This window comes from Vitis vinifera, chromosome 14, assembly GCF_030704535.1.
Source record: "Vitis vinifera cultivar Pinot Noir 40024 chromosome 14, ASM3070453v1".
Taxonomy (NCBI): Eukaryota; Viridiplantae; Streptophyta; class Magnoliopsida; order Vitales; family Vitaceae; genus Vitis; species Vitis vinifera.
In genome coordinates, this window is record NC_081818.1 from 22,188,978 (window position 1) to 22,202,268 (window position 13,291).

The 13,291-nt window shown below is 36.3% G+C and overlaps 1 protein-coding gene across 4 annotated transcripts; it reads right to left on the reverse strand.

The window, feature by feature from the left end:
- Window positions 1-252: 252 nt before the first annotated feature.
- On the reverse strand, window positions 253-13,036 carry LOC100253124 (protein GAMETE EXPRESSED 3). 4 transcript variants are annotated; one of them, XM_010662207.3, is made up of 11 exons: window positions 12,736-13,036; window positions 11,664-11,851; window positions 9,657-9,768; window positions 9,439-9,569; window positions 8,775-9,021; window positions 8,092-8,376; window positions 7,908-7,994; window positions 1,704-1,736; window positions 1,564-1,623; window positions 1,353-1,495; window positions 253-1,039 (listed from the first exon to the last, which is right to left on the reverse strand). In XM_010662207.3, exons 1-11 carry the CDS (start codon window positions 12,836-12,838, stop codon window positions 500-502), a joined length of 1,929 nt encoding a protein of 642 aa, XP_010660509.2. In that variant the 5' UTR covers window positions 12,839-13,036; the 3' UTR covers window positions 253-499. The 4 variants fall into 4 exon arrangements, with proteins under 4 accessions (XP_010660509.2, XP_019080240.1, XP_019080239.1 ...); XM_019224695.2 differs by having other exon boundaries at window positions 9,439-9,768; window positions 11,664-11,846; XM_019224694.2 differs by having other exon boundaries at window positions 9,439-9,768.
- Window positions 13,037-13,291: the final 255 nt, after the last annotated feature.

Sequence of the window (13,291 nt, forward strand, 5' to 3'; positions counted from 1 at the left end):
GGCCTTTATTCTGTGGAAATTTTCTCACTTGAACCGTCAAGGTATATTTACATTCTTCACAAAAATATATATATATATATATATATATATATATATATATATATATATATATATATCTATATATATTATATAATTATTTTCTTATTTATATAATAATTTTTTAAAATATTTTTTAAAAAATAAATAAAAACAACAAAAAATAATTAAAATATATTCTCATAGTCACAGGTGAATATAACACACTCTCTAACATTTCTAGAGACCAAAGAATTTAACCATGGCATATCAAACAGATTATCCAAAACACCAACTCAACATTGTAGTCATGAAAATAATTACTGGTCAGACATCAGAATGAAACTAAAAATCAGGATGCCTTCTAGTTGATTAAAGATTAAGATTACAAGGTTCCGCTTTCTAGTTTGTTGAAGACAGGGATCTCCTCTTCAGCCATATGCTCATATCACTCTTCTGCATCGACTCCATTGCATCTCCTTTATCATGCTGGTTTGACCTCCCTCAGCTCTTCAAATGGTTTCTCCATGAATAATGGGCTCATTGAACTTGTCGAGCTTGATGCCGGCTCAGATGAACTTCCCAGATAATCTTCTTTGCAAATCCTATCATCACTAGAGCTACCATCTGCTATAGGTGCCTTTGCCTTTGCCTTTGCTTTTGCCTTGGCTGCAGACTCCTTGTCTTCGAAGGAATGCCAGCTAATCTCTCGGTCACTGTAGCTTTCTCCTGATGAGGCATCACTTACCGTGTGGAAAATTGTAACACTCTCTTTCTTAGCACCTTGAAAAGAATAGCTTCTTGTTTTCCCATCATATAATGGGAGGAGAGTTTTTCTGTGTAAGCCAGTCACATCCCTGCCCAAACTGTACGTTGTTGAGAGCTTCCTCTGTATGCCTTCCCTCTCCTGGACCAAATCCCCTAATTTTTCAAGCACTGCACTGGTGGAGGCTTCCTCTGCAGCCTTTTTCTCTAGCTCGGTGATTGTCCTGTCAAATTCCTTTTTTTGGAGTCGAAGAGAATGCTGAAGAGTAAAGAAGGTCAGAAGCATATCCATAGCATTCAACAGTTTTACTGTAGAAAAATCATTCTTCTCCAAGAAACCATGTTTCAGACTAGTAGTGGCTACCTCATGGAACAAGCTGACCCTAAGCCTGCAGAATGTTATGCTTTTTATATCACTACAGAAACCCTCTTTTTATTACAAAATCCTACAGAAGTTATCTTAATCCCACCTCTTTGTTGTGCAACATTTTTTAACCTTGTATAGCATTCAGCCCCTCACACTTTAGTGAAGCATAATAAATGGAAGCAAACAGAAGAGCTCATAAGCTTACCCGCTTTTCTAAGAATTTTCCGAGATCTTGACCCTGAAGCTTCTTTTTCCTCCAAAATATACAACAGAACCGTACAAGACCAGCTAGTAGGACTAGGACAGCAGATTCGAATAACAAGAACAACAGTATCGCCCTTTCATTACCTGGGAAAAGCAGCAATGGCAATTCAAAGCAGTTCATGCACTATGTTTCACATGTAGCTGCAACTTACCCGTGTAGATGCTGAGATACTTGGGCCTTGCCTCGGAACAACTAGCTGCAAGCTTTTGATCTGGTAGGAACAGATGGATTAAAGTATAAAACACATAATGAAGTTCATGGAAATGTGAAGGCAGTTATGGGATTCCTTACATGTGGTTCGACATGGCAGCGGATTGCCAATCTCTGCATCAAATAGGAAAAAGTGAAATTTTCAGTTTTGAGATTAGTAGAGGTTAAAATGCATTAGCAACATAAAACATGAGAAATTTCCTCTCTTGGAGTTATACTTAAGAGCTCACTAAAATTTTAAAGAAGATGACAAATAAAATCTTTAACCTTGAAGAAGAAATTCAATTTCATCAGGTCTCTAGAATGACTCAGAAAAAAAGGACCTGTATTAAGTGTTCATTTCCGGAATTTTAGTAAGTTTACTTGACAGGGGAGTATCGACTTATGCATAAATACCAAGCATCATATCAGGTGAGCAAGAAGACAGCATCTACAGTCCGATTCAAGCTGAAAAGTACATAAATAAGTTTTCAGACTACCATTTGATGGTAGTCAACTTGGGAACATCTTTAGTGGTGCAGGGGACCTCTACATGAACTCCACTTTAGTCTACAATTCCACATACCTAGCGAAAAAAAGATTGGGACCCAAAAATAAAGGGCTCATATCTAAGATGTCTATAATTTAAAAAAGGATGACCAGACCGGTTTCAATTGGACGGTGGAAGATTTTTTACAAAATGTAACAAAAATCATTCAATTAGAGAGTCTAGAGTTATCATTTCTGGTGGTTCCTTGACAAATAAATGTGATATTGTGAGAAAACCCAATGTTCACATATAGGAGATTGTGTGTAATTGTAAATATTGTTAACCTAGATTAGGTCATTTCGATGGTGAAGTAATCCTTTTAGGGATTCAAGTTAGGATAGAATCAAGCCCTAAATTATAGGGAATTAATATTCTAGATAGGGAAGAATCTGCTCCCATTTTCTAGCCTAAATCGTGCACCTGTAAAATACCAAATGTGCTATATATTGCCTAGGGTTGGAAAAAGTCAGATGAATGAAAAATTTTGATTTCTTCACATGGTATTAGAGCACTAGGCTCACTGGGAACTCCCTTTTTTTTATTTTTTTGGCCTTGTGTCTTTGTCCTTCAAGCTTCTTTCTCAGCCTTCTCTGTCAATGTTGCTGAACTTTTTATTTGCCTTCTTACTGTTGTCCTTTCATTTTAGCAGTTCTATTTAAAGCCCAGTTTATACTTTTGGTTTGGTTACCTGATATCTATCCAAAACCAAGCCCAGTTTATACCTTTGGTTTGGTTACCTGATATATATCCAAAACCAAGAGTTATAATGTCAGAAATCGTTGAAAAATCCAATCCCAAACTAACAGTGGCAGAAAACACAAACTCATCATCAACAGGAGAGTTGCAGAAATGTTCAGGTAGCATATGGGCTAAATAAGAAAAACTACTTGAAGTGGTCTCAAGCTGTTCAAACCTTTCTAAAAGGGAAGGATAACCTGAGTCATCTTCTGGGAACTAGACCGAAGTATGATCCAAGGATTCCATGGTAATGTCTTGGGTATGGAATTCTATGTTACCTAGAATAAGTGACACCTGAAGGAGATTTGGGAGGCAGTTCAACAAACCTACTCAAAGGTTTGTGATGCTGCACATATCTATGAGATCAAAACTAAGATCTCAACCACCAATCAAGGGAGTTGATCAATCACAGAGTATGCCAATCTCCTGAAGATCTTGTAGCAAGGGATGGACCATTATCCGTATATTCAACTGAAGGGCAATGAGGATGCGACTATGGTTAAAAGACTCGTAGAAAAAGACTGAATTTATGACTCTCACTGGATTAAACATAAAGTTTGATCTAGGTTGAGTTCAAGTATTGGGAAAGGAAGATCTACCTTCACTAAAAGAGACTATTGCTATAATCCGAGTAGAGGGAGGAAGGAGAGGAGTTACGGTTTTGTCCTTGTCAACAGAAAGCTCGACCATGGTCTCAAAAGGCATGAAGAATTCTAATCCTGATCAACAACAGTTTGGTGGAAGCAATGAGCAATCGGATTTCTCTAAAAGCATAAAAGCAAAAATAAAGATACCTTGTGGTACACCTACTGCAAAAGGCCTCACCACATCAGAGATTGCTGCTACAAACTTCATGGAAGGCCACAAACTGTATCAATGCCCAACAGAAACCAGAATGTGAGAAACAACCATCAAAGTGGGCAAGGATAGGCCCATATGACGGATACACGATCCATTGGTGAAGGAATCCCTCAAGACAAAGAGGAAGATCATAAAGAAGGTGTGTTCAATCGAGATGAGAATGGGAAGCTAAAAACATTGTTGGGAACTCTAGAGAAACCTATGGGTGCAGATACTTGTTCACTAGCACTCTTAGGTGTGTATCCTTTTTCTCTTGCATTTAGTGTCTTAAATACCCCCTTTTCTTTCTCATGGGTAATTGACTCAAGGGCCACTGACCATATGACCCATTCCTCACACAAGTTTGTCACATACAACCTGTGCCCTAGTAGTAAGAAAATTGCTACTGTTGACTACATTGACAACAATTATTGGCCAAGGAGATGTCATAAACCAGTCCTTTATCCTAAAAAATGTCCTCCATGTTCCAAAATTGTTCACTAATCTTGTATTAATCCATAAACTTTCTAAAGATTTGAATTGTATTGTAACATTTTATCCCTTTTTTTTTTTCAGGACAAGGGTATGGGAAAGATGATTGGACATGCTAGGGAGCAAAAAGGACTTTACTATCTTGAAGAACTAAGTGGGCAAACTAATACGGAGAATCACTTACCTTTGTCTCTAATTTTTTAGTATGCCATTTCCAATAAGAATAAAGTTTGGTTTCATCATCATCATCTTGGTCATTTTTTCTTTAGCGTTCTTAAGTTTATGTTCCATTGTTATTTGAAGCAATTGATGTTGAAAATTTTCACTCTGATGTTTAAACTTGTAAAGCATAAACATGTTTCTTTTCTAATCAGTAATAAAAGAATATCTATTCCTTTTTCACTCATTTATAGTGATATTTAGGAACCTTCATTAGTTCCTAATATTTCCAGGCTCACTAGTTTATTTCATTGATAGATGATTGTACCCATGTAATATGAATCTTTCCTAGGGAAAAATAAATCAGATATATGTTCAGTTCTCCCAACCTTTCACAAAATGATAAAAAAAATAAAATAAAATCAATTCGGTGTTGAAATTAAGAGATTTAGATCAGATAATGCTAGAGATAATTTCAATCAAATTCTGTCATCATACTTTCAAAAGGAAGATATAATCCATGAGTCCTCATCCATCAGCACATCTCAACAAAGTGGGGTGGCTGAAAGGAAAAATGACCATCATCTAGCCGTGACTAGGGCCTTTCTTTTTCACAATAATGTTCCAAAAACTATTTGGGAGAAGTAGTGCTAACTGCTACTCATCTCATAAATCGATTGTCTTCCTGAGTTCTTGATTTCAAAAATCTTATGCAAATCTTTTCAAAATTCTTTCCTGACTTCAACACCACCAACCATCTCATTCCTAAAGTCTTAGGGTGTGTTTCTTTTGTCCACATTCACTTTCATAATCGGGAAAACTAGATCCAAGAGCTCTTAAATGTATCTTTGTGGGATATTCTTCCACACAAAATGGTTACTAGTGTTATCCCCCCACAAGAAAATTTTATGTCCCTGCTAATGTTACCTTTGTTACAAATGAAACCTACTTTTCTCATCTTTATCTTTAGTGGGAGACATCTGTTATAGAAGATAAGGAAAAAGATCTCTTCTTGCTTGATCTTCCAAGTCATTCTCATTCATTCGGCTATGCACCCAAACATAGACAACCTTCTTCTCCCTTCGACACCAACCATCCCCTTTCTGATTCTTCCAAATCCAAGCCTGGTACACCTAGCTCAAGAAATCCAGCAAAGGAAAACAAGTTCAAGGTACAACTCGTCCATTATAGGTTTATTCCATAAGGACAAGATCCATTGATCAACCTATGCAAATCCAGGAGTTAGAACCAGCTCCTAGTATCGAGATCACTAGTAGTTTTGAATCTCATCTGGAAATGAATTCTAGTTCTAATGATGGTAATCTGCCCATTGCTATTCAAAAAGGCGCCAGAAAAGGCACTCAATTTCCTTTATATCCTTTGTCCTATTTTGTGCCCTATGATAAATTGTCACACACCCAAGACCTTTCTTACTTTCCTAAATAGTATAACCATTCTAAGAAATTTATTCAAGGGATTAGATCATTAGGAGTGGAAAAATGATGTGAGAGTGGAGATGGAGGCCCTTGAAAAGAACAAGACATGGAAGTTAGTACAAATGCTAAAAGGAAGAGTCTAACTGGGTGTAAATGGATTTTTATGGTAAAGTACAAAGCTGATGAACCCTAGAAAGATACAAAGTTAGGTCGGTGGCAAAGGGATATACTTAGACCTATGGGATTGACTATATTGAGACTTTTACTCCAGTTGCGAAGATGAATATAATAAGAAGACTTCTGTCATTGGATGCACATCATGAGTGGAATTTACACCAGTTTGATGTTAAAAACACCTTTCTACATGGTGATCTTGATGAAGAAATTTACATGGAAGTCCCTCCCGATTTTGAATCACACTCAAAAGGAAAAATGACAAGTAAGCTCAAAAAGGCATTGTATGGGTTGAAACAATCTCCTAGAACTTGGTTTGGGAGATGTGTGAAAGCTATGATAGGGTACATACAAAGCCAAGGAGATCACATATTGTTTGTTAAACATTCTACCTTGGGGAGCCAAGATCCTATTAGTGTATGTTGATGATATTGTAGTAACAGGAGATGATTTAGAAGGAAGAGAAGCCCTAAGAAAATGTTTAGTAAAGGAATTTAAGATAAAAGAGCTTGGAAAATTGAAGTACTTTCAGGGTATTGAAGTTGCTCACTTTCATTAAGGAATTTTTATATCACAACAAAAGTATGTGTTAGATCTGTTGAAAGAGAAATAAAACAAGGTGTAGACCAACAGAACCACCCATTGAACAGAATAATAGACTCAGAGAGGCTCATAGAGACACTGTCATGGACAGGGGCATGTATGAAAGGCTCATTGGGAGACTAATTTTTCTCCTGCATACCAGGTCGGACATAATATATGTAGTCAACATTGTCAGCCAATTTATGCACAATCCCAAAGAAATCTTCAAGCAATGTATCAAATTTTACTACACTTGAAGGGAGCACCAGGAAAAGGGATATTGTTCAAAAAGGGAGAGAGGTTAATGCTTGAAGCATACACTAATGACGACTATGTAGGGTCTCTACTTAATAGGAGATCCACATTTGGTTATTAGATAATCTTTAGAGGGAATCTTGTAACATGGAGAAGATGCAGAATGTAATCACTCGATCAACTGTAGAGGATGAATTTAGAGCAATGGAACTAGGGGTTTGTGAGCTTTTATGGCTCCAAATAATTTTGGAAGATCCGAAAATTAAGTGGGAAGGACCTATGAGACTCTATTGTGACAACAAATCAACAATTAATATTGCCCATAATCCAGTGCAACACAATTGTACCAAGCACATACACTTCATAAAAGAAAAACTGGATGGTGGATTGATTTGCACTCTTTTTATATCCACTAGAGGACAACTTGCATATATGCTAACCAAAGGTTTAAACAGTGCTATTTTTCAAACTATCATTGGCAAGATGGGAATCACCATATTGAGGGGGAATGTGAGAGAACCTAATTTCACATAATACGAGATTGCGGGTAATTGTAAATATTGTTAACCTAAATTAGACCATTTTGGTGGTTAAGTAATCCCTAATTTTTAGGGATTTAAATTAGGATAGAATCAATCCCTGAATTATAGAGATTTAATATTCTAGATAGGTTAGAATTTGCTCCTATTTTTCTAGCCCGGAATAGTGCACCTGCAAACTACTAAATGTACTACTATATATCACCTAGGGTTGGAACACTTCGGATGAATGAAAATTTCTGATTTCTTCACAAATACAATAGGAATACGGTGCATAAGAATTTGTGCTCCAGCTTTGAGGCCAGATGCAATTGTTCCTTCAACTTATCCACATTAAACTGATGTCTAAAGACACTAAATCTCAAGACAGGCTGGAAAAGGAGAAAAAAAAGATTAGTGAGTACTTGAAAATGACAATTCCCTACAATTTTCTAAACAGTTTTATACAGGTATAGAGTTTCAAGCCAAAATGGAGGGAAAAATAAAAAATAAAAAAGAATTTTTTGTGAGGAGTGTAAATTATTTACTGAGAGAATCTCACTTGAAGCAGCAACGAAAGCAAGAAGGACACTCTCATCCAGTACAAAATTTTGCAGATCAGTCTCGACGAGTAAGGATGAGAACTTTCCTGTTAATTAAACCACTGAAAGCAATTAGGGTATGAAAGTGAATTTCAGCTGGTGAAAATTAAAATCCGCAGGAAAGTTCCAACAAATAGGAATCACCAGGATAGCTTTCAGACCAATAGGTGGAGCCAGTTGATGGAGCCAACATTGTGAATACTACATTTCTGGGTTTCAATGCTGAGATACAAGTGTATTCACCAGTGACATGGCTAATCTTTTCCTCCATCTCTGTCTGAGAGATATAAACTGCATAGCCAGAGCAATCAAGAAGTGGACTAACTTGAACCACAGAATCTAGTACAGCTGCTCTTGGGAATTTTTTTAAACTCCCAGTTGGTGAAAATGAATATAGAAACCCATCCAAAGAACCAATAGATATCCAGCCTGTCATAGCAAAAAGAAAAAGAAATAATTGAGCATGTTCATTATGTTCCACAACAGTACCAAATTAATCACCAGAGTCTCATTCACCACACAACTCAAATATAGCAAGTATAGTTCAACAAACCTTTATTTAGTCTTAATTGTTAAATATAGTTACAAATAGTTTCATATACTAACATGTTGCTTGAACCCCTCCATCTACCCCAAACAAGCACTCTTCTAATCCCATTTTCCCAACTTAGTTCAAAAATTCCTATCGAGCTTTGTCATGTACACACACACACACACACATGTATAGTTCCCAAGTTCTCATTCATCACAAGTTATCAATTCAAAATTTCCATGAGAAGCCATCAAATTAATCTATAGTTCAAGACATGCATGGAACATTTATTTACCATTTGAATCAACAACTGGTGCACATTCTGTTGTACTTAATGGTCCAGTATTCCTCTGCCACAGAATGTTTCCGGTAGTAACATCTAGTGCCAACACAAGCACTCTAACTGGTACAGTAACATACAGACAGCCATTGTTTCCAGGGGTGATGGTGAAAACTTTGTCAAATGAACTAAAATCCTGGATCCATTTAAATTGAGGGCTACGAACTGACAATGAATATATTTCTCCTTCTGTATTTGACATCTGCAGAGGTAAAGCATAGATACAAGTTCATGTATATAAAAAGAGAAAATAGTCCTAGAAGCATGATCAGTTGTACACAACCAAACGGACTACAAAACAGCTTGTAGTCAACCACTTTTAAAACTTTAACATTCAACTATGTAAATGAACTCATGAAAAAGGAACGGACTTTACCAAGGAAATCTATACTGAGGTGATGTGAAATTATGCTGATTTTAAGGTAGTGATTTTTCCAGAGAACCTCCAAACCAACACCTTTTTGTCATCAAAAGACCTTAGAAAATTATTTCCCTTGCCCACATCATCATCAAAACTTTTGCCATGCAGAAGAATTTGACAGCGTAGAATGACTCTAAACAGTTATAGACCCAAAATTGGAAAAATGGAAGAAACAGAACAGAGATGTGTGGACCTTACATATATACTAGCCTCACATCGATCAATCACTGGGATTGAAGAAAAATAACAGTCTTTAACATTCTGCTTACAACCTTGACGGTAGCCAAATCGATAAAGCACAGGTCCAGCACTCCAGCGCAGATGTCCATCTAAACTGTATGCAAAGAGTCCTCGGTTTTTAACATTAATAAATACAGACGAACTTGACGTGCTCACTGAGAGCCCTATAATTTCACCTGATACCTCTTGACCTGGTTCTGGACCAAAGAACACTTCTGCAGCAGATTCAGTTGTTCCAATATTTGAAGGATTGATTTTCATTACTCTGTTTTCTGCAACCAAATATATCTGCCAATAATAGGGTTGCAAGAATCAATAACCAAAGAGAGTTGCAGAAGAGATTATGGAAAGCATATGATGGGTTCATATTGGGATGAAAGATATTAATAAGGAGACAAACTTTTCGCTCCATATGAGCTGGGCTTTCATAGAGCTATTCACCAGATATTGAACCTTAAGGCAAAATTACAGAGAACAAGCATGTGAGAAAAAAATGGCATATTGATGTATCTCTATCATGTATCAAGTTCAGGCTGCTCTTAACTCTTTAAGCCAAAATTTTCTCTCATTACATGATATTATTACTATTATAGGACAAAGGAAAATCTATAATTATTCTTAACCTGACATGGCTAGGGAAAGAAAGGTTCAGTTGTTTCCATGACTCTACCATCCACTCAATTCTGTTCCACGTAATCCTTATTTCACGACCAAATATCTTTCCTTCTAAGGAATAGGAGATCCTTCTGCTCTTAGGTGAGTCCAATTTTCATCCGCTTATGCGTGAAATTCTCAAACAGCTATACAGGCCCAGGCATAAGCACAAAATAGAATGATGAATCTAATTTTCATCTGCTTCTGAGTGAAATTCTTGGACACCAATTAAGGCTCAGGCATAAGAAGGGAATAGAAAAATAGCAATAAAAATCCCAGTCTAGAGAGAAGAAAAGTTGACTGTTATTGCCTTGGCTGCAGTGTTAGCCAGGTTTGACAGCATTATGTCTTTATAAGGCTCAGGACTAATAAGCGAATAGAAAATCTGATTTTCATCTGCTTCTGGGAAAATTCTTGAACAGGCATAAGAAGGGAAAAAATCTGATTTACATCTGCTTCTGGAAAATTCTTCAACAGGCATAAGAAGGGAATAGAAAATATGAATTGAATTTTCAACTGCTTCTGGTGAAATTCTTTAACACCAATAATGGCTCAGGCATAGGAAGAGAATAGAAATATAGCAGCAGATGTCTCATTCTAGAGAATAGAGGAGTTGGCTGTCATTGACTTGTCAGCACTCAGCAGCAGTAACCAGGTTTAACAGTGTTAGATCCTTCCACCAAGAGATTAATAAAACATTTTATAGTTGAGCATATTGGGTTATCCTCATCATCCTCATCCATCTTTATTCCAATTATTTGGAGTCAGCTGCATAAATCCTTATCCACCATGGTCTGCTAGCCTTCTATTAGACCATGTAATGCCACTTTTTTCAGTCATCACTATCTGATCTTGTTGTTTTCAATCTGTGCCAGAACACCTCTAGTTATGCATCTTTGGAGCACAAGATGTGACCTTCTTAATTACTTAGCCTCTATCATATCATCTTGAGGGTTCTCTTAGGCTTCCTATTGTGGATCATCCTGATATTATCCATCTTACTCATTTCACTTTACATCTTAACATCCTTGGTCTCAATAAGCAAGTTGTTTTTTGATTTTTCAGTGCTCTACTCCATAACAATTGCCCCCCACCCCCAGATTAAAAAAAAATAAAACAGGCTGATTAACAATCTCTACCATCAATAGAGTCCTTCCCTTGAAATTCTCCTCGAAAATCTTGGCAGTCACGATGTAATATATCTAATCCAAGTGCTTAATGAGGTTAGTGCCTCAACCTATTACCTACTTCCTCAACACACAAATTCCATGTGTCTATAAAGCATTGAAGATCCTAAGCTTTTTTTCTTCAAATGATGGTTTTGCATGAATGTTACTTCATATTAGTATTTCAATTGATGTACAATCCGGTCAGGAACTTGACGAATCTTAAGTATCTGCTAATCTGAGTTTACTTTTTCCAGGTTAATGCATCATATCTGGGCATTGCATTTGTTGGATATGTGCTGAATATGTAACAGCAATTAGTGAGAGAGATTTGAATGAAGCAAATCAAGCCAGATCTCTTACCTTCCCTCTATCTCCATGAACTGGAGCTATACCAACATTGCATGTATAGTTTAGAGGGACAGTCCAAGAAATAGAACCATTCCGTTCAAAAGCAAATAGGTTCCTTTCAGAACAAGTATATACCCTCCCATCATATCCAATTAGAGGATTGGAAAGCCTGCAAGCAGTTTTTTGGGAAGGCCCCTGTGCTGAAACAGAAGAAACTGTATTACAAACCATCTTTATCCGCAGTGATGAATTCATACAAAAGACTCATATCAATATGTTATATGTACCCCCACAGATTTGAGAACTTTTTATAGGTTGCATAACTACCCCTCATAATTGAAACAATTTATCAGTTTTTAAATAGAATTTCAAAGTAGCCCATTCAGCTTCTGATACCATCAAAAGGAATTGGGATTTTTTTCCATTACAATTTTTGCATTTTCATTTTCCAATATGTGACCTCACTTCTGTTTCATTCATTGAAAGTTGAAACCATGCCAGATTTATTCAAATACAATTTCTAGTACAATTGTGTAATCAAGTGCTATGTTAATAATGGGCTAGTCTATTTCCTGGCAAATATCGGAATCCAATTTTAGATAAATGTCAATAATCTGAGGTTGAAACAGTTTGTTTCAAATTGCTACAGAGCTATTTCCCCAGCAACTTATCTTCCAGTCGTCCCTTCAAATAATCCATTTTAAGGCTGACTATAGCAGCTAAAACTATCTCAGTACTTTTTCCTTACTGAATATATTGTGTCTTGTCTTAATTTAACTTCTGATTGGTTGCTGAGGACAAGTAGTCAGTGCTTGGATCTGCCAGAACAGAAACCTCAACACAATTGGCTTAGTTCTAGTGACAACATGAAGACAGATTTTCCTTTCTTTCCTTTTTCCTTTGGTTTTCTCAGCAACCAAACAGAGCGTCATAGAGAAACAATTTCTAGAAAAATAAAGAGGAATTGCTATCATTATTGAATTGCACCTCAGTTTTCCAATAAACTGATTTCTACTTAAACAAACAGTACTACAAGGAAAGAAAATTTCAAAAAGGGCAAATTAAGAGAGAGTGTGCGTGAGACCTGAAAATGATGGTGCATTTGCAGAGTTATTCTGGAATTGCACGGACAGAGAAACAATCGAAGCTGATTGGAGAAGGAAGAGCGAAAAGATTTGGAACCGCATTGAAGAGACTGCAGAGAATCGATTTTGCAAGCGAAGTGGTTTCTAGGGTTCTGTTGTCTGTGTAGTTTGAAAAATAACGGTTGCTAACCGCTCTGTACGTGGCCGCAACAGAACCTCTGTACGTGGCCGCAACAGAACCGGAGTTGCCGGTCCTGGCATCTCATGCTTTGAGCAGCATGGATTCTCGTAATTTCAAAAAAAAAAAAAATATTTAATTAGCCTCCGTTCACTTGGTGTGTGTTTAAATAGATTTTTTTTTTTTATGTTTTTTAAAAATAAAAAATAATAATAACCTTTACATAAAATACAAAAAATATTTATGGTATGTTTGGAAAAAAAATTAAGAATTTCTCTAATTTCATTGTGAAAAAAGAATAAAATATAATTAATATTAGTTAAAAATGATGTATTTTCTATTATTATTATAAAAATTTTCAAATAAGTAAAATGAAT